Source organism: Strigops habroptila, chromosome 10 (genome assembly GCF_004027225.2).
Source record: "Strigops habroptila isolate Jane chromosome 10, bStrHab1.2.pri, whole genome shotgun sequence".
Classification (NCBI taxonomy): domain Eukaryota; kingdom Metazoa; phylum Chordata; class Aves; order Psittaciformes; family Psittacidae; genus Strigops; species Strigops habroptila.
In genome coordinates, this window is record NC_046359.1 from 24,449,378 (window position 1) to 24,470,589 (window position 21,212).

The 21,212-nt window shown below is 55.1% G+C and overlaps 1 protein-coding gene across 6 annotated transcripts; it reads left to right on the plus strand.

Annotated features, from left to right (window-relative positions):
- The first annotated feature begins 984 nt into the window (after positions 1-984).
- On the plus strand, positions 985-21,067 carry TMEM151B (transmembrane protein 151B). Of its 6 annotated transcripts, none has more exons than XM_030499369.1 (3): positions 985-1,727; positions 8,707-11,176; positions 15,966-21,067. In XM_030499369.1, exons 1-2 carry the CDS (start codon positions 1,635-1,637, stop codon positions 10,141-10,143), a joined length of 1,530 nt encoding a protein of 509 aa, XP_030355229.1. In that variant the 5' UTR covers positions 985-1,634; the 3' UTR covers positions 10,144-11,176; positions 15,966-21,067. The 6 variants fall into 6 exon arrangements, with proteins under 6 accessions (XP_030355229.1, XP_030355228.1, XP_030355224.1 ...); XM_030499368.1 differs by having other exon boundaries at positions 990-1,727; positions 15,867-21,067; XM_030499364.1 differs by having other exon boundaries at positions 1,442-1,856; positions 15,867-21,067.
- Positions 21,068-21,212: the final 145 nt, after the last annotated feature.

Consider the following 21,212-nt stretch of genomic DNA (forward strand, 5'->3'; position numbering starts at 1 on the left):
ATTAGTGTGCATGCAACAGCACACAGTGCTGCTACAGAAATCCTGGCAGCACTGGGCTTGTGCCTCTTTGCCTTGCTCTGCCATGGTACACACACACACACTGGTGAGCTCTCCTTGGAGGCATAGGATCCATCGTGTGAAGATGGGTCTGAAGCCCTCAAGAGCTAAAGTCTGCCTAGAGGATTGAGCAGGGGTGCCTGAGCGGTAGGCAACAAAATTCAGAGCAGGCTGCTCCTGCTTGCTGCTGTTCCCATGGAAACAGGGGAAAAAAGGCAAGAGGAAATGCATCCCCAGCTTCTTTTGAAGATGAGCTCCTTCAGCAGCACCCCGGCTGTCACACCTATTCCCATAAGAAGCAGTGGCTGGCAATTTCCCTCAGGTGCATCTCCTTTAGTGAGACCATAAGGCCCACGGACCGTTCCTGGCTCATCCCAGGCAACAGAGTGGGCAATAGCAAGCCACTCATGCCAATGTCAAGGCTGAGTCTCAAAGCTCAGAAAAAGTGAAGCAATTTCCAGCAAATTCTGCAGCTTATGCTTTTCCCCAGTTTGGATCTGGGGAAGTACCTGCAGAGGCACCTGATTTCCCAAGACTGTCAAGGAAGCTGGGCTCTACCTGCAATATCTGGACCTAGATGAGTTCAGACCCTTCCTGAGCTCTGTGTATGTTTCCCCTATTCTCCCCTGTGAGTTTAGATTGAGGGTCTGAAGAGATTTTCCCACTCATCCCTACAACCAGACAGGTTAGGTCTGTGGGTGAAATATGCTGCAGTGAGTTCTGTGATAGCTAGCTAAGCATCCCTGGGCCCAGGGGAGATCATGGCAGTGAAGACACTGCCCAACCTAAGGTTTTCCCGTGGATGCCAGCATTAGTGCTGACGGTCAGCCTTTACCCCCACACTCCCCTCGACCAGCTGGGGCTGCCCATGGATTAGGAAAACCGCTGGAGCCCAAGCAAAGTGCTCCTGCTCCTCCGAGCTCCCCCACTTCATCCCGAGGGGAGGAAACCCACAGGACCCCTCACCTCTTCCCATCAGCAGCCCGGCCAGCCTGACGCACCGTAAGCGGGGCTGGGAGCGGGAGCCCGGACGGCAGCTCCGCTCCCGGTGCGGCTCCCGAGGGACGGCCGCGTCGGGCTCGCTGCCTGCTTCTCTGCGTGCCGCCGGCTCTTCAAGGTCATCCGCCGTCTCGCTTGGTCGGGCGCGATCCCGCCGCGCTCCCACCTCTTCCCCTCCCCATCCCCATCCTCATCCTCATCCCCATCCCCATCCCCATCCCCTACCTCATCCTCATCCTCATCCTCATCCTCATCCTCATCCCCATCCCCATCCCCATCCCCATCCCATCCCGTCCCCCCCGCCTCCGCCGCGGCCCTCCCACCGCGGCTCTGCCCGCCCTCCGCCGCGCCGGGCGCGGGCGCGGGAGCGGCGCTGCGCTGCGGCGGGGCCGGGGGCCGGGGTCCGGCGGGCGGCGAGCGCTGCCGCCGTGCCGCGGCTGGGGGCCATGCCGCCGCGCCGCCCGCCCGCCGCGCCGCCCCGCCGCCCGCCCGGAGACCGGCGAGGCAGCGCCCAGCGGCGGGCGGGATAATGCGGCTGCCCAGCCCGCAGGCACCGCCAGCGGGGCGCCCCCGCCGCCATGTCCCCCCCGGCCTCGGCCGCCGCCACCAGCGAGGGAGGCAGCAGCACACCGGTGCCTCCGGAGGAGGAGGCGGAGGGGGCCCGAGAGGAGGTGAGGAAGAAGAGCGGCCGCCCCCCGGCCCGGGGCTGCTCCCCACCACCGTCCCTCCTTCCCTCCCCGCTCGCTTTGCATGGCGCGTTCACTGACCTCCCCGCCGCGGGCCGGGCTTTGCCCGCACAGGTACGGAGCCCCTCGCCTGGAGCCCCTGTCCGGCCCCGGGGCTGCGGTGCGGGCCGGCTGGGGGCTGGGAGGAGGGCGAGGAAACCCGCCCGTCGGTCCCCGCCGCTGCAGGCTGCCCGGCGCCCGGCTGTCCGCCCGGGCTCGCCGCGGGGCTGGAAGGGGCGCATCAGCCAGCGCCGTCCTGGTGGAGGTGGGGCCGCGGGTGACTGGGGTGTAGGGGGAAACCACAAAAGAGCGCGGGGCGCTGCTTGGGCTTACTGCAGTTGGGAGAGGGTTTTGTGCCTGGGAGAAATGGATATGGAAGACCCCCCCTTGCTGCGCTCTGGCTTGGGGGTGCCAGGAGGTAGCACAGCTGCCCAGGTCACTGCAAGGGAAGATGCAGTGAGCAGCAGGGGGGATGAGGAGAAGCCTGGGGTTGTCGCTGGTGGCTGCTCCCAGCTGGAGGATGGCTGGGGAAGGCAGAAGGTGCAGACTAGGGCAGGCCAGGTACCAGCACAGCCTTGCCTCTAGGTATGCTGCAGTCCTCCCCCAGCTGATGACTTTTCTGGCATCCAGGCAGCAGATGCCCCAGAGGGCGAGGAGCAGGGTGCTGTGTGCAGGGGGAGCGGCACAGGGACGCAGGTGTGCGAGCCCCTTTGTCTGCCTCCACACATCACGCTCGCAGCTTGGGCTTCCCAAGAGGAGAGAAAGCAGCCGTACTGACTTAGCAAGACCCACCTTATGACATGGGGCCGGGGGCCCATGGAGGGCACCTAGGCAGTGTAGGAAGGGCAGCGTTTTCCTGGTGCAGTGGCTTGTCCTCACCGGTGAGACCACAGCTCAAAGGGCAGCAGCCTCGGGGGGTGCTCAGAAGCTGGTGCATCACTGGTCCTCTGCTGTTGAGGAGCTGCGGTTAGCAAGTGCTGCATAATCCTGGTATTCTTTGCCTCCTTGTCTTAGGAGAAGCATGCATGCCCATGCATGGTTATTCCATATACACAGACTTATATTTAGCTATAAATAATTGCGGGAGAGGAATGCTGAAGTTCAAGGACTGTGAAGCTGTACAAATACCATATTCCTCTGCTCTGCGGCTGCTCCTCAATCCCTGCTTCCATCCAACAAGCCCTGATGTCCTGAACCCAGCCTCTCTACACAGATCTGAGCAGGGTAGCTAAACTGTGAGGTGCCTTTTTAGCATGAGGACATGCTTGTGCCACGCTGGGACATGGTCTCTTGCCCCCAGTGCCCTGGCAGCACTGCTGCTACATTCAAGAGAGCACAGTGGCTTTTGAGAGATGCCAGAGCAAGAGCCAGTTTGGATGAAAGCAGTGTAGTGGGGGCAGTGCCTGGGTGAGTTTCTCTCGCCTACAGTGTCCCCTGGCTTGAGGGATTCCGAGAAGATTGTCTGCGCTTTGATTGCTCCGCGGTGGCTGCCAACTAGGGTGCCAGTATTATCTTACCCCGTGGGAGCAGGCAGAGGGCTGCAGTCCATGACCTGCACTCTTTAGGCTAAGGGCACACTTTCTGCAGCAAGAAGCTATCACAGACTTTGCATGAAGCAGCTGGTGGAGGAGAGGGAAGCTGCAGCCTTTCCTGACAGTGCCATGCTTGCTGGTGTCTCAGCTGGTGCAATGAGGAGAGATCTTAGTGGGGAGCTTGCATTCGTGGACTGACCTAGGGCAATCCTCTTGTCTGGAGAAATATCGGGAGGGGAGAGTGTTCCTGCTCCCCTGTAGGGCTTGTGTAAGGCTGTGCTTGCAGAGTGATGTCCTCATTTCCATCAGAACCAACTGCTTGTGCCAGCATTGCTGAGCAGCCCATGAGTGTGGCTGAACCCCGCCTGTGAGGGTCCTTTGCCCAGGGAGCCAGGGGAGATGTCTGGGGACTGGAGAATAGGTAACGTGATCTGTCCTGTTTGAAGGTGCCTCATCTTGACATCTCTGAGATACCTGTGTCTAGGAGCCAGGCAGGCTTCAGGTGCTGCTCAGCTTGTCTCAGCAAGGCAAGTAGCAAGAGCTACTGACCAGAGTGGGCTGAGCCCTTGTTCCCTGTTGGCATCACATGCATACACCTACACTTAATGGTGGTGAGCTGAGTCTCACTCAGGAATGCATTTCCACCTTGGAGGGTAGGAAATGGAAGCGTTTCAGCCTGGGAACAAGAAAAAATGGTCCTTGCCCTGCTGCTCAGCTGAGATCTGATGTAAGGAACCAGTCCTCCTCCAAGCTGCTGTGTAAAATGGAGACCTTGGTTCTATTGCAGGAGCTGACTGCTGGCAGGGTTCCCTGGCTCTGAGATGCTCAGCCTTTCCCTTTCCTCTGCAGTTGATGATGCTGCCAGCCTGGGGCTGAGCCACCTCTCTCTTCTAGGCAGGTAGTTCCTGAATCTGAGCTGTAGGCATGTGGGTTGTGATGGTGGGGTTTGCTGGGACCATCCTGACCAGGAGTTGCCAGTGTCTGTCCGGGGCCTTGGAAGATGGTGCCAGTTCGTAGGAATGACTGGATCCTCCCCACCTGCCTTGTTCTGGGGATTTGAGGTCAAAGGGAGCAGGGCTCATTAATTTGTTGCACGATGTAAGCAAATAGGCAGGGCAGAGCCATGGAAACTGATGCTAAGGAGTCCCACTGGAGTCCCCTGGAAGCTGCTGCCACAGCCTGGCACTTAGGAGCTACCTGGGCCTCCAGGCTGTTGCTCTGAGGCTGTTTTGAACCGTTTCTTCATCCCCATAGAGGGCTGTCTCTAGGACACCCAACCCTGTGAATCCGGGGTGTCTAATGAAGTGAGGCCTGAGCATTCTAGGGGTGAATCAGGGGTTTCAGGCGAGTCTCTGCGGGGCGCAGGAGGTGAAGACACAGGAACACTTGTTAAACAGGGGGTGGTAGATGGGGCCAAGGATAGGCTGCTTCAGGAGAAGCTTGAAAAGCTTAAAGGATTTCTGGAGTTGTTCAATGTTCAAAGTGGCAGGGTCAAGGTTGTGGGGGCAATGAAAGTCTTTTGCCCCATGTGCTTGGCCACTGGGGTGCTGGGCAGGTTTGTCCCCTCGAGGCTATTTTGAAGAAAGGATTCCCCAGATGTCAAAGGAGTTTAGTGCAAGTAGCAGTGGGGGGCCCCACATCTACTCCCTCTGCCCTCTGTATTATGGACATCTCCACTTCATGGCTGCTCCTAAGTTATCCCTTCCATCCCTTCCTGTGCACCCCAGAGCCAGAGCTGCAGGCATGGGACTCCATCTCCTTTCACCTCAGGGGCAACGTCAGAGGCAAACGCTATGTATGAGGGAGGGGAGGCTGTAGCAGGAGTCTGGCTCTTCACAGCACCCAGGTGCCTGGTAAGGGTTGTCCCATGTGTTCTACATGGTGAGCTGAAGCACAGAGATCCCACAAAGGGATCAGGCCCCGGCTGGGCCAGTTCTGCCCTCTAGCACTGCAGAGACGTTTAGGTGTACCTGCAGTAGCGGATTTGCTTACCCCTCTCCGGTGCTCGAGCCTGAGCAATGGGGGAGGCTCCCAGTGATGGAGGGAAACCCTGTTTGCAGTGAAATAGGGCAAGCACTTCGCCTTGTTCCATCAGACTGCAGCGGGCAGATGACGATGGCATTTATATCAGAGCCTGCTCTCCTCCCAGTGGCACTGTTCTGGGACAGAAAGGATTTCCTTTTCCCCAGCTTTTTCATCTACATGTTTGCTGTGCTGGACTTCTCCAGGGCTGCTTAAGAGCTCAAGGAGGCAACCTTATTCAGCTGCTTCTGCAAGGGGAAGCTGTGGAGCCGGTTGTTTGCTCTTATGAGCCCTTTGCAGCCCGGGAGAGGAGCAGGGATGCTGCAGTTCCTACTGGGATTAGACTCTGCAGCTAGCTCCTCCTCCATCTCTGCTGTGGTTGTATCCCATCACTGGCACTTGATCAGCTCTCAGAAACTCCACCAGCATGGCCAATGTGTATGTTTTTTACCTCAAAAGCCTAGAACAAAACTGGGTTCTAAACAGTTTACAGCAGGGGTTAGCGTGACCCTGTAAAAGCGCTGCAGTATCTCAATACTGCGTAGTCCTAGGAGGAGACTAATGCATGGACTAGAGCCCTGCTAACACAGTTCCTGGAACCCAGCCTGGGCTGCATCGCGCTCCCTGCCCTGGGTGGGTAACCGCAGCAGGGCTTATCTGCATCTCTGCAGGGCGACAGCCAGCATCTCCCTTCTCCTGAGCGGGAGCATGTGGAATGTGAGGGGCTAGAGCAACTGGGACGTGGGATTTGCTTCTCTGAGACCAACCTGGCCAAAGATCTGTCTTCCTGATCTCCCATCCCCAGTGTGGCAAATGAGTGAGCTGAATGCTTTTCTTTATTCCTTGTGCTCTGTTTGCAGTTCCCTGTTACCCCTCACCCCAAACAAGGCACTGTTCTGTGCCAGCCCTCTCACCTCACAGACACCCCAGAGTTAGCATGTGCCTTGCATCTCCCCGAGGCCCCCCTTCGCACCCTCCCCATGCTCCTCCGTTGGCCAAGCAGCCCCCTTAGAGCCCCATAGCTGGGGCTGCCACTGATGGGGAAGATTTGCAATGCAGAAAGCAGCTGGGGGAGAGGAAACCATCAGCTGCCTGGGCAATAGCCATCCAGTGCAGAGAGCTGTGGTGCAGCCAAGCAAAGCCAGAGGGATCCGGGCAGGCTCTTGTAAGCACAGCATGGACCTGAGCAGGGAGGGCACAGCTCAGCCATCTCTGCCTGTGGGTGTCCCCATTTCCTCTCCTCGCTCCCTTTCCTCTTACCTGGGGTTCCCTTCTCGCCCTGTGACGGTGAGGCTGCTGAAGTGGTGGGTAGCACTGGGAAGACTGGGGCACACGTGTTGGTGCTGGAGGTATCAAGCAGAGCCGCCTCACAACTGGTCTCCCTATTGCCTCCAGACCAGCGTTACCCAACCTGCCTTCCCTGGGCTCTGTGTCTCTGTCACTGGCTCTTGCTCTCAGATGATGGCTCCAAAGAGCGGGGCTCAGCACTGCTGATGCTTGGGACCCCCAGTAGGATGTGTCACCATTTCCATTGCCACCAGGGTCCCTCTGGATGTGTCGCCTGCTGCGCTTGTTGCAGGCTGTCTGCTGGCGAAGGGAAGCTCCCTGCCTCCGGAAGAGATGCCTCTGTGGGAGATTTGTGCTGTATTGCAATGGCAGAAGTCCCACTGGCAGGGGTTGGACCAGGCTTTGGCAAGGTATAGGGAGGAAAGATTGACATGTGGGACTCGGGCTGAGGAGAGAGCAAAGGGATTTCTTAAAAGAAAGAAGAGGCCCAGATCTGTCCCTAGGCCTGCCACTGGCCTTGTGGCCTCTGGTTCTTGCTTCAATTTCGCTTTTAATGCAAAAGTGAAAGAGCCCCCTCGCTACTTTCTAACAGCAGCAGCCCGTTCAGCTTTTTGGGATCCCTGGATGAGAAACCTCTCCAGCCCAGTGTGCTCAGGAGTGAAGAGATGGGGCCAGGCTTGGACTTCACGGCCATGAGTGGTGTCATTACAGTTGGCACTAGCCCCTGCAGCAGCAGAGGTGAGCTCAGGAGTGGTGCTGCGCACAGTTAGGGAGGCAGAGCAGAGCTGAAAGCCTCTTAGTGAGTTTAGCAGCATCTGCACAAGGCTGGGGTTCTTGCCCCCCTCTCTTAAGTTGCTCCATTGGAGATTGCTGGATGAAGTCTTTTGTATAAGAAGGGAAATAGCCTTTTTCCATGTTCTCTCTTTGGGTGTGATAATGTCAGGTCTCACCAACCAAGATGGATCAATACTTGAGACTTTAGGGTGTTGCAAAGAGTGACAGAGGTTTCCTTAAGCAGGGCTTTTTCCCAGGTCTTTCTGAAACCCTGCATGGTTCCTATGGTGAAGGCACCAGTTTAGTCCCATTAAATCCATATTGCTGAAGTTCTGTCCTTTCCTCACTGTGCGACCTGTGAGCAGTTTTTCCAGAAGTGTGGGCTTCCACAGCTAAAACCCACTGCAAGCAGGGACATTTGCTGGGAGCCATGACTGGCCGCTTGCTGTCCCTGCTGCTGCAGATTGGCAGGGTGCTCTTTTCTGCAAGCCTGAACACTTTTTAGAGTGTTATTCCGTATTTGCTTTCTCTCCCACCAGAGGTGGCCGCGTTTCAGTTGTGGCAAAATACTTTCCCATTTCCATAGTTATAAAGCACTTGGGAAGCACTTCAGAGCCCCTTGGGCTGCCAAGTGTTGTGGTGGGAATTGCCATTACCGAACAGAGACTGTCCCAGCTGCAGAAGGTCTGTTTCTCCATCTTACAGGCACCCCAGGCTGCCTGTGCTGCCCTGGCAGGAGAAACCTGCATGTTGCTGTCGGTCATTACTGGGAAAGGGGGAGAGACTCGTGTGCGAGCAGTGTGAGGCACGGTGGGATGAGCTGTGTGAGGTGTTCAGGTGGCACAACCCATCGGTTAGAGCTGCTTGCACTGGTGGGATGGGTGCATGAGCCAAGGCATGTGGGGGAGATCCCCCAGCCTCCATCTTTCTGTGCATCAAGGGGATGTGTCAGTGCTGGGGTTACTCCCCATAGAAGAAGGGCGATGCTCAGGTGCAGGCTGGCAGAGTTGCCCTCTGCCGCTCTCCTCCACATCCAGCTGGGCTCTGGCTGCTCCCATGGAGGGGCAGAGCACCACAAAGGGAAGGGGGGTCACAGTTGCCTGCACTGTAGGACTGTCACCCTGGGATCGATCCCAGCCACCGGCCTGCCCGCTGAGGGTAGAGCCCCACAGCATCTGTGTTGTCCCTGTTTGAGGGGCTACAGGTGCCACTTTGGCACCATGCTGCCTGCTCCCCTTCCCCCTGCTGCTGCTGCAGCCAACTGACTCCTCTCTTGTTTTCTCTCCCCTTCTCCCTGGCCCCTGGAGCAGCAGCGGCCGGTGAAGCAGTCTCTCAGCAAGTCCTTGTGCCGAGAGTCCCACTGGAAATGCCTGCTGCTGTCCCTCCTCATGTACGGCTGCATGGGAGCCATGACCTGGTGCCATGTCACCAAGGTGACCCGGCTGACATTTGACAGCGCTTACAAGGGCAAGTCCATGATGTACCACGACAGCCCCTGTTCCAACGGCTACGTCTACATCCCCTTGGCCTTCCTGGTGATGCTCTACGTGGTGTACCTGGTGGAGTGCTGGCACTGCTACACCCGCAACGAGCTGCAGTACAAAGTGGACGTGGAGAGCGTGCACGAGCGTGTGCAGCGGATGCAGCAGGCGACACCCTGCATCTGGTGGAAGGCCATCAGCTACCACTACGTCCGCAGGACCCGGCAGGTTACCCGCTACCGCAACGGGGATGCCTACACCACCACCCAGGTGTATCACGAGAGGGTCAACACCCATGTGGCAGAGGCCGAATTCGATTATTCCAACTGTGGAGTTAAGGACATCTCCAAGGACCTCATTGACCTAGAGAGCTACCCGGCCACGCGGCTCCGCTTCACCAAGTGTTTCAGCTTTGCCAACGTGGAGTCGGAGAACTCCTACCTGACCCAGCGGGCCCGCTTCTTCACAGAGAATGAGGGCTTGGATGACTACATGGAGGCCAGGGAGGGCATGCACCTCAAAAACGTGGACTTCAAGGAATACATGGTGGCCTTTTCCGACCCAGACAACCTGCCTTGGTATGTATCCCACTATGTCTTCTGGGTGGCGGCTCTGCTGACCCTATCCTGGCCCCTGCGGGTGCTAAATGAGTACCGCACCTCCTATGTCCATTACCATGTGGAGAAACTCTTTGGGTTCGACTACGTGGCGGTGACGCCGGCCGAGGAGCGCTCCTTCTGCCGGAGGATGCCCCGTGTCAACACGGTGGACAGCACCGAGCTGGAGTGGCACATCCGATCCAACCAGCAGCTGGTGCCCAGCTACTCGGAAGCGGTCCTGATGGACTTGGTGGGGCTGTCTGGCTGCACCAGCTACTCTGCTTGCCGGTACGGGGGCTACCGGCAGAACTGCGAGCGGTGCCACAGGACTATAAGCAGCTCCTCCATCTTCTCCCGCAGTGCCCTGAGCATCTGCAACGGCAGCCCCAGGATCCCCTTCAGCAGCAGCCGCTTCTCCCTCGGCCGCCTGTACGGCTCGCGACGCAGCTGCCTCTGGCAGAGCCGGAGCGGGAGCCTGAACGAGCAGAGCTGCCCCACGGAGCAGACCCGCCTCTCCAGCCAGGTGACTGTAGAGGAGGAAGACCCCCCTCCTTACCAGGACGCCCTCTACTTCCCCATCCTCATCGTGCACCGCAATGAAGGCTGCCTAAACCACGACCACCGTCACCTCCACCGCAACGGGTCCTGTGTAGAGACCTCACTGTGAAAGCAGAGGCCGGTAAGATCTCGTTGTCCATTGCCTGGCTGGAGCCAGCGCAGGATTTGAGGAGAGGAGCGCAGGGGAGGCAGATGGCCCAGGAGGACATCAGGATGGAGCGGACAGAGCATCTCGCTCCAGCAGCCAGCAAAAGCTCCCCATGCCGTAGCCCTGACCTCCCGGAGGGGTGAGTGCTGATGCTCGCCCTGTGACACGGCACAGAACTCTAGACTGACCATCACATGCAAAAAAAAAAGAACCCAAACCAACCCCAACACCGTAATTCATGGCATCAAGATCCAAAGGGGGGAATAAAAAGACAGGCCTGATGCAGGGAGGAGGGTGCTTTGTCTCCCAGCCCTGGCTCCAGGCTGGCTTGTGCTCTGAGGAACCAGCAGCCACCAGAAAGCGCCCTGCTGCACCTCTGCCCACCCCGCTGCCCATGCTGGAGTGACACCTCTCGCAGGGTGCAGGGGAACAGGTTCCTTGGGAGAGGCGTGTCACTGCCTGTGCCTACAGGTCTGGGGCATCCAGGCACGTGGAGCTGAGCGGCAAGGTTAGAGCAAAGGCTGAAAGCCACAAATCCAGCTCTTCCCCTTCCCCCCGACTGTTCCCACCCTCCCCACTGTTTTTTTTAGACCATGCTCCGACTGTTAACTCTGTTCTCACTGCTGGGAATGGCACCGCCTCCAGAGGATCCCAGGCTCAGCTCCTTAGGAAGCTTCAGCACGCCAGCTCTGAGAGTCAGCATCCCCTAGGTAAAGGGCTTTCTCTTTGGGATTACAGCAGGCAGGCAGCACCAGGGAAGGGATGAATGTGTGAACCCAGATGGAGTGGAGATCTGCGGCGCTTCTGATCTGCTTGCTGGAGGAGAGCTCAGCTGGAAAGAGAAGATGGGAGGCCCCTGCTGAGCTGGGGAATGGGGAGAGGATGGCACTGGGACAGGCATCGTGGTAATAAGTGACACATAAAGTGGCCGAGGTCCCTTCCTGGCTTTGAAGTGAGTCCTAATTGGTTCCAACAAGCATCAAGGAAGGCTCTGGTAGGTTCAGCTGCAATTCACCTATTGATAATAGAGCAGCAGGTTGGTGCATGTCTGTAAGAGTGAATGTTGCATGAGATCAGGCCGGGCTCTGGCTGCAGACTCTCAGCTGCAGGCTCCTGGCTGCCTGGTTTTGGCAGGGAGCTCTGAGGGGCTGGAAAGGGGAAATGCAAAAGCATGCTGGAGCATTGGGAACCTGGGCTGGGGAATTGAGGAGCAAAAAGATTCTCTTTCTGTGGGGCCCCACTTGTGGGTGCAGGACCCACAGGTGGGAGACAGGGAAGTATCCGCCATGAGAGATGCTCTGCAGAACAGAGGCTGGGGATATGTTAGAGCAGAACCTGCTTAAAACCAAGCGGTTTGCACTATAGAGGTGTTTGCAGAGAGGTCAGGCTGTGACAAGTGAGGTAGCCCATTACCCCTGGGTTCCTCTGCCCTGCTCTTGTCAGGACAGGTTGGCCTGCTCAGCTTTGTGCTGCCACTTCTATCCTGCTGGAAAGGATCTTGGTGACATTGGGCAAGGAGCCTTTATGTCACTGAAGCTGCGTGAGTGGCAGCAGCATGCGGGCACCAGCTTTTCCTTTTCCATCAACACATCCCTGGTTCCCTTGTGTCCCTGTTCTCAGAAAAGCTGTCTCCTTTTCAATCAGCTCTCTGTGGGAGTGCATGCCAAATCAGTCAGCACTGCTCCTCAGCCTCACCACGCTTCCCTCATCGGCTGGGGCAAACAAGGGCTGAGAGCAGTAGGTCTTGGGTGACAATTGCAAGTCCATCAGCAGTTGGGCATTTGAGCTTGGTAATCTGCCTTTGCAGCCATTGCAAAAGGGTAAGATGTAACAGCAAACTGAGGCATTATATTTCGTCCTGCCAACTGTTAATGAAGGGTCTCTTTAGTCATGCTGCTGTACTGCTTCACCTCCTATATCTTGGGGAGGCTGCAAACACGCCCTGCCACCACATCAGTCCTCTTTTGAAGATCATGTCTTGCTGGCAAGCCTTGGAGCAGTCAGTGCCTGTGGGCGTTGTAAGGGTCTGCTTGGCTTTGACCCCAGAGCAGTCTGTTCTTCTGCTCTTTGTGCCTTGTGTGTCCTGGTCAGTGTCTCTTGCCTTTTAAGTCAGCTTGTCCTCCTGGATCTCAAGTGCTAGACTCCAAATGACAATGGTTTGAACAGAAAGTCCTTTAAAATCTCACTCTGTTATGATTCAGTCTTGTCATCTGCCCTTAGTACCAGACCTGGATCATGTTGGTTTAAATAAGAGGGTCCCTTTGAGAACAGAGGAGCAGAAGGTCTCTGGTGTGGGCACATCACTCTCTGCATTTTGTTCTCATTATTATTTGCACACATCCAGACTGGATGAAAGTGGTTGCAGCCCCTTTGGATGCCCTGAGGGTTTTCTTGTTTAGTGATGACATTGGGTTTGCTGTGCACTTATGCTTCTCTCTTCAGGGGCTTAATGTAAGCCAGGGCCAATGCCGAGGGTCCTCGTAACTCTGGGGAGATAATGGTGTGTGCTTGTATGTCCCAGTGAGTCAGGAGAGGTTCAGTCAGTGGAGCTGCAATGGGTCATTAGTGAGGAGTGTGGTCCTCTTGTCTTTCCCAGCATGTTCTCTTTGAAATCTCCTACGCATTGCTTAAATTAGGCTGTGGTGGCTCGTCTTTCAATCTCCAGCCTCCAAGGTGCCTTGGACAGATGGATATATCTAAGATTTGGCAGGCCTTTTAGCCGCTTGGGGCAATGACAGTCCTCTGAATACTAACAGATTAGTAGGGTCTCTGTGCCCCTGTCCTTTAGCACCTGCAGCAGAGTTCTGCTTTCAGGCACCTTGTCCTTGGCTCTTTCTGGGCCTTTTCATGAGATTTCTTCAACTTGTTCCTCTGTCCCCATTGTCACCCAGGAAATCTTATTCTAGAGGTGGTCATCCATCCAGGTGGACACATGTATCTTTGAGGCATGACTGCTGCTCTGGCCAGCAGGATCCTGCAGGGTCTTCCTGTTGCAGAACACCTTCCCCATGCACATAGTGCCAGCCACAGAGGTGCCAGATGTAGTCCCGGTGCCATGGTCTGTGGCCGTCCCTGACCCACAGTATCCTGAGAAGTGAGACCTCTCTAGTCAGTGCTCCCACTGCACACCAGGATTGCTCAGAGATCCCCTTCCTCATATTCTTGCTATCCCACTGAACATGGTGGAACTACCCAGCGTGGTGCAGCCTGCTCCATTCCTGCCAGGCTCAGGAAAGGGGGATGGCATGCTTGGGAGCAGGACTGGGCAGGAGAGATGGGAGCTGTATGGTGGCTTGGCAAGGAAGTGGTGGAGCTGAAGAGAACAGACTGAAACTGGGGTTGTGCCCTTTCTCCTTCTCCCTGCCTGCAATGGCAGGGCAGCATGTCTAGCCAGACAGGGAAGCTCATGGCAGACGACTGATGGAGCCAGCAGGATGGGCGTGCATGTATAGGTTTCCTCCTAAGTGCTGGTGAGGGACCACTGTGCTCTGGGCAAAGGGCAGCTGATTAAATTCTCCTTGCAGCTCAGGTTATTAGCACGATATCCCGAGCTGGTCTGTCCCTGTTCTGGTGCACAGCCTCTCCATGGTGGAGTGGTCCCATCTCCTCAGCACACAGACTTCCACCCGCCACAGCTCCAGGCTGAGCAGCACTCAGGCGTTTGCTCTTCTTGCAGACTTGTGTCTGCTCTCTGCCGTGTCTGTGCGGTGATGACGATTCCTTTGGCAGCTCATTTGATGGCCCAGTCTGCTCCTCTCATGATAGCCTGCTCCCTTACATCTAACCTGAATTCTCCCTGCTGTATCCTAATCCCATTACTTATCCTCCATTGACTGGTGAGTCTAATTGGATCTGCTCCTTTTCCCCATGGCCTTCCTGTCACAAGCAGGCGTTATCTGGTCTCTGCAGCCTTCCCTTCACCAATCCCAGGGTCTTCTTTCCCCCAGGATCAAACGGGGCAAACCTTGGCTTGCATGGTGGTGCAGAAGTGTAGCAAGTCTGTCCTTCCTGCTCTGAGCCTGGCCTGGGCAAGAGGAGAGGACCAAAGGTGCAAGCTATGCCTTGGTCTGTCAGAGTGGCTGTGTCCTCATTTCTCGTGCAGAAGATCCCTTCAAAGTTAGCAAAGTACACAGAGCTGCTGGCCCCTTTTGCAAGGAAAGCAGGACAGCCTGCATCACCCTCTGGGAAGGTGAAAGCTGGGTCATTCACCTATTGCAGCTTTCCATGGGCCGAGGGTCAGGCTCAGCATTGTGCTTGTCAGCAGGCTTTCCTCACATACTTTTCCAGAGACAGATCCTGTTCCTGGCCCTTCATGGCGCTAGGAGAGAGATAGTCCTTACTGCTGCATGGCTGGACAGAAAGTTTGTGTTATTTGGTGTTCCTTGTTGCTGCCAGTATACTTGTTGGGTACTCTCCAGCTTTCCTGAACAAGAGAAAGAGATAGAACAAGTGTGCGAGAAGCTCTAGATTAGCTGATGTTCAAGACACATTACCACCCATTTATCCATCTCTCAGCACACACTGGAAGCTTCCAAGATAGTGCCTAGCACTTTGCCTGTGCAGAACCAGGCGGTGACACCAACCAGGCTGGTGGTACCTCTTGAGCCCCACTGCACATTGTGCAGACCACATCAAGGAGGGAGATTTCAGAGAGGGCTTTTGGGTTGAGCAACTGTAGGGGCATTTGTTAGGACAGGGAGGGGGAATCTCAGCTTATGACCAAGGCTAGGCCTTTCAGAGTCAGACACTAGGCAAATACTCAGGATTAGTGCTAAGGCTGCTGTTTTTCTGATGCCAAACAAGCACATCCCCCCTCCATTTCTGCTCCCTATAAAATGCACGTGTTGGAGACACAGCCCGACCCTGCCGCCTTTGTTGTGTCTCCATGCAAGAGGCCGCAGAGCTGTTCAGTACCTCTGATGGGTGCACATGGGGAGGGGACTGCAGGAAGGGGTTTATTAATGGAAGTTTAGAAAGTTAGGTAGCACCCAGTGTCATTAAAACAGTGCTTGCTGATTAGCCTGTGGGAAGAATAATATCTTTTAAGCTCTCCCTCCAGCCTTTCCAACCATGGCTTCAGTACTACTGTCTGATACCGCCAGAGTGCTGCCTTACTTTTAGCAGGGTACAGCCTTGCTGCAATGTGCTCCTACTCTGCTGCAGTAGCGGTAGGGCATGGGTCTAAAATACTACATCACCACTAAGAAGTTGTGTTACCAAAGAGCTATAAGTCTCAATTTGTGATATGTGCTTCTAATCATGTTTCATTTGTATTCAGTGGTTAGAATAAGGTCTGTATGAATATGATCTGGATTCAGATCGTCTCCAAAACAGAACATGGTTTAGGTGTTAGCTCTTTTTGGTAATGCTGCCTCCTCTGATGTACATGGGCCTGGAGTTTCCACCGAGCCAGGTACGTGTGGGGGCCAAAGGCTGGTTCATAGCCCAGTGGGTCTTGGGGTTGAGCCTGCCTGAGGTTCTTTTCCCCGTGGGCATTCTGGAAAAAGGGAAAAGGTGCTTAGTCACATTTCAGGTAGAAATTAATGGGCTATGTTCATTACCAGTGTAGTTTTATTGAAGCTGGTGGTGCTATATCAATGTGAGGTTGACTTAGCACCTCCTCATAGTGGTGTGTCCTTGAATCCAGACAAATTGATCTGTCACAGTATTGCTTTAATGCACAGAGTTCGTGTTGGGACTTGGCCAACATGGATGAATGTTGAATATATACTATCTCTGCAAGCAGTAGGTTGAATTGTTCTGCTCTACTGCCTCCATCACAGCTGCTCTGCCAAGGGAAACATTATGCCTATGGATGCGATCTCTTCAACTCCCTCAAAAGCAAGATAACAAGCAGGTTGACCTCCACCACACTGAGAGAGGAGCCTTCTCCCACAGGACTACAGCCTTTCCACATAGGAGGGAAAAGAGGTCCCAAGGACAGAACTGAACCTTCAAGATCCGTGGCGTCCCCTTCCTCCTTCCCTCCTCACCTTGTCTGTGTGTCCTGGGGGAGGGACAGTTTCTTGTGGAGGTCAGCAAGCTCCTCTTCCTGCAGCTCATAAACAGGCTCTACTAAGAGGTACATCAACCACCTATGCAACACGTCCAGAAGCTGCCAAGTTTTCAGGAGCCCATTGCAATGTGCAGCATGACCATCCAGCACTGCGAATAAGCACAGTGGCTGCTGGAAAGCTAAGTGGGTTTTATTCCTCCTCCCCACCAAGGAAGACTGTTTTTGTTGGGCCTTTTTGTTCGTTTGTTTTGGTTTTGATAACTTCATTTGGGAAAATTAAGCTTGTGAGAAATTGGTGCCCATCCTGAACCCTCCCTGGTCTTTTGAACTTTGGGAATGGATGGATCCCCTACTGTGATTATAATTTAGCGGATTTTGTAGAGCAAACTTCACACACAGGCACATGAGGTTCTTTCCATCAGCACAAGCTGCTTCTGTGATCTTAGCTACTCACATTAGTGAAAGAAAAAGCCTAGCTAGAACGTGGTGAGATGACTTAGTATTTTGTATCGGTCCCATGGTCACAATGTCCATTAGCAGTGCCATCAGCTGCCGTGCCATGAATTTGGACTTTGAATGGCAGTCCATGAACCAGTCAGGGTGAAAATGTTTGGAAAAGCCCAAGCCTGAGTCTATATGTGTCTGCAGAAGCAGCTGCACAGAGAGGATCAGCTGAAAGCAGGCATCACCTCCTCCTCAGCCACGCTAGAGGCTGGTGGGCTCTGTTTGTGCTGCACTTTCCCTCCCAGAGTGAACCTGTCCCCAGGGGCCAAGCAGAGGGAAAGGAAAGTAATTGTGTGTCTGATCAAGCAGCATGCACAGCACCATTCAGCAGGCTGGGGAAAAGCGGTGACAAGTAGAGCCCAAAATAACAGCATTTCACTTTGGAAATGCCAACGGCTTTTTAAAACTGACGTGAGACCAAAAGGCCATAATGGTGGTGAGAAGTGTTCCAGGTTGCTGTTCCTTGCTGAAAAAAAATAGATTTTTGATGATGGGGTGGGTTTAAACACTCCAGCCAGCTCTGTTAGACATGTGCAGTGCTGGTACCAGGAGAAGAAATGCTCAAGGAAGATTGGGATGGTGGCCCTGTTGCTACGCAGGGGGATAGCGTGATAAGGAATGAAGGCTGGAGTTTAAAGGCTTCCTCTGCCCCTGGAGGTGTGACCTGGCTGCTCACCCAGGCGTTTGTGCATGTCAGTGGGCTTCTGCATGGTTGTGTGCATGTCCAGGACCCCCAGCCCTGCAGAGGGTTGGTGTGTTTGTGGCTGTGGTCTGGTGTCACCCACCCGTCCTTGCGGCAAGGGCTTTGTTTGGTGACAGAGCATTGCTGCTTCCTTGTGAGTGGAAACTCCTGACCTGATTTTTGTGGGGAGATGGTGTGAAGTGTCACATTTGCTGCAGCGAGTGGCAGGGAGCAGGGATAAAAGCATGGAGCAAGCTGTGTTTGAGAACAAGCTAATCCCTTTCCTGAAACGGGAGAGCTGCTGGATCTGCTCCCTGGCCAGCACTGTCCAGCTCTTCCCACCCTCCCAAACCTGATGTGCAAACTGTTATTCCTCTGAGGAGCCAAAGCAACCCCTCCCCTGAACTCCTCCAAGGCTGTGCATTTGCATCATTTTGGTCCTCTCTGTGCTAGCACTGTGGGCAGCTGTGAAATGCCAGTGGATGTGTGATGATCTCAGGCATGCTGGTGGCCAGACCTCACCATGACCTGCTGGTTTGCCTGCATACAGCCTCCCAACAATGCTTCTGGTTGTGAGGCAGCACACCCTGGCCTCACTTTTGCACCACTTTATGCTCTCCCAGAGAATTTCACAGCACTTCTCTGAGCCTTTGTAGACAGGGTAAGTTCAACAGACCAAAGGTAGAAAACAGAAGGCCTTGACATTTTGGTCGTCTCCAGGTTCCTGGTGCTGTCTCTTGGCAGAAGAGGCACATGAGCTGTTGTGGCAGTGTGGGACCAGGGGACAGTGTGTCTTCTGGGTGAGTTTCCAAACACAGGCTCTGCTTCTTTGCTGGGACCAAGGGCAGCTTTGCTATGGGCTGAACAAGGCACACCTGATGGAGGAGCTAGCTGAGGAGGGCAAAATAGTATGTGAATGCTCAGCAAGACATGGGGAGAGGAGGAGATGTTGAAGAACAGCTGTAAAAGGCTTTTCGGATGTGATGTCTTTGCCCCAAGACATGAGGCAAGACAGGGCTGAAGGCTGCTCTGCTGGAACAGTGGTGCTGCGAGGCAGGGAGGGTAGGGGTAGTAGAGATAGTAGGGCATTTGATGGAGAAGCCCAGGAATAAAGCAGGCTTTCCGAGCAGGCTGAGGATGCTCTGGGCCGGGGAGACAGGCAGGAGGCATTTCCAAGCTGAGGTGCCCAGACCAAGCCTTTCTGTATTGTCAGAGCAGTGATGCTGCCTCCGAGCCCAGCACTGACAGTTCGAGCACGTGTCACCAAACAGCAATGGCTAATGCAGCCACAAGGTGTAAATGTCACTAATGAATAAATTGCCTTGTGCCTTGGAGAGGCCAATCCATCACAGCCAGGGACAGGGATCTGACAGGCTTGGCTATTTCAGGCGTAGCCTGTAGGGAGGAGGAACGCTTCATTTCTGAGCCATCCACTCCACCTAGGGAAGCTGATACAAGGCTTGGTCCTGCGCTGCTCAGGCTTCATCCCTCTTCACTGCAATGGAAGGAAGAAGCAGGAGGGGGTCTAGATTAGCCAAAAGTGCCCTGTCTGCAGGGCAGTGTGTGAGCCCCAGCCGAGGCTAGCTGGAGATGGAGTTTTGAGGAGGCTGCTGCACACAGGGCACATGTGCTGTAGGTGCTGACAGGATAAAGCTGTGTATCCCCAGTGACCCCGAGGGCTTGTGTCAGTTGTCTTTTCCCCCCCTGCTGTTGAACCCCAGCCACCAGCACCTCGGCTGGCTGTCAGGGGGCCAGCAGGTACGTGGCAGGCAAGGACAGAAGCTCAGTGTGGACAAATCCAGCTCTGGGGAAACAAAGGGAGGCTGAACGCAGCAACCATTTCCAGGCACAACCTCTGCCCATCCCCACGGCAGCCTGCTCCTCCACCCCCAGTTGGTGCTTGAAATCAACCTGCCATCCTGTTTACAGCATATGCCAGCATGACACCTTGCAAATCGATGCCTGGGTCGCTGTGAGCAGAAGCCGCCAGGCTTGGGAAGCCAGCCATGGGCTCCTGCTGCTGCGTGTGCTGTGCTCGGAGCAGCAGAAGCAGGGCTTGCCATCTGCTGCAGGAGGGAGCCAGCCAGACACCCCTGCTCCGGCCTGATGGGCACCCACTGGCATAGCCCAAGTGCAAGCCCTTGTGTCATTCCCCCTGCTTTACTTCCCAGCCACCCTCTTGTCTCTCCCCATGTCTGTGGCACATGGGCAAGGGGATGCTCCCAGCTTGGCTGGGGGTCCTCTGCTGCTGCTGAGTGCTGCTCACACTGCATTGGTGCAAGGGAGAGAAGACCAGCTCCCAGGCAAAGTGCCAAGGTTGTTCCCTCCTCAGATGGAGGCCCACAGCTGACCCCCTCCTCAAAGCCCTGCAGCACTCCTTGGGGATGGATCTCATGGAAGAGCTAAAGGGTTCATACTGGCCCTTCCCAGCACAGAGTGACCTGTTGGTTACCGCTCTGCATGGCAGTCCCAAACCACGGTAACCAGACCTGGACCTCACAAGTGACCCACCAATGACAGGAGTGTTCACACTCAGACAATCTGCTGTTGCTGTCAGGACTTTCATTTTTACCAACATGTATGGCATTTGAAGTAGTTTCAACCCTTGCAGACTGGCAGATAGCAGGCTCTTGATGTGGGCAAGTAGTGCAGCCTGCTCAGTTTAGGCTTTTCTGTTTGGCTAGGAGATTGATGGGAGGGAAGGCAAAGGGGTGTCCAGGAGCAGGTTTGGAGGGTGCTGACAGCCTTGGCCATTTGCAGGAAAGGAGATGTGAGTATCCTTGGAAAGCAAGTCAACAGTTGTTGTGGTGATGATATGTTTTCCCAAGCCCTTTTCTTTCCATCCCTGTTCCTCACTGGCTCTGGCAGCCAGTTCCTCCTGTGTCTGCTAGCGTACCTGAGAGATCTCATCGCTGCCCTCCCAGCACGAGCTTTCATTGCACAACTGGCTGACCAGATGCAGCCCTGTACTTGGAGCTACAGCCAGGCTTGACTAGGACCAGGCCACCTCCATTAAGCCCCCACCCTCGCTGCTGGAGCTGTTCCTTCATCAGCCTAATGCCGACCTGGGTCTTTTCTGCTGTTTCTGAACACGAGTTCTCATCTCATTCAGGTGTGTCATTCAGTGGAAATATTTTGTAAATGCAAATAAAAAGAAATAAATCTATTCAATACCTCGGTCTCGAGGATGGGAAGCAAGGTGTGGGAGATGCCCGGGTAGGGAGGTTTCACAGTTGCTGCTGCTGGCTAGGGTTTCTTGTGGACAGAGCCCCTGGAACACCCATGGGAGCTACACAGGCCTGTGAGGGCTTGGGGCTGAGCCCTGTCAGCACCCCTGGCATGGCCGCCACTGCTGGGAACAGCCTCACACTCCATCCTTTCTGATCTATAAGGGCATGACATGGCACAGGTAAAGGTCCTGTCGGCTGGCAGCCAGCGGCACCACGGGTGTCTGTATCCATCAGGCAGAGCAAGGCAGAAGCGGGTAACGTGGCGAACAGATTCTTTTGTGAACACTGGGAAACAGTTTTTACTTTTCAACTCTGTCAATATGATCTAGCTCTGTCTGTCTCTCTATATATGTACAAACAGTATATCACAATGTTGCCTTTTTTGTTGGAAATATCAAAGTACAAAGATTGTAAACCAAATCGGTGTAATAAAAGTTTCGGATGATTCACTGAGGTGGCTGCCAGCGGTGGGTCTGTCAGTGCTGGTGCTGGGAGACATGTGAAGCCCCTGTGTTGCTCAGAGTGCGGGAGGGGATGGAGGTCAGCCTTAATTCCCTGCTCACCTCTCCTCAGTGGGGTGGCCAAAGGACCGAGGCAG

What these genes read in the sequence shown, in the direction of transcription:
- TMEM151B (XM_030499364.1), top strand. Translation starts at nt 1,635, where the DNA reads ATGTCCCCCCCGGCCTCGGCCGCCGCCACCAGCGAGGGAGGCAGCAGC. An exon ending in GCCGGGCTTTGCCCGCACAG is followed by an intron (nt 1,857 to 8,706) that starts GTACGGAGCCCC and finishes CCCCTGGAGCAG; the next exon opens with CAGCGGCCGGTGAAGCAGTC.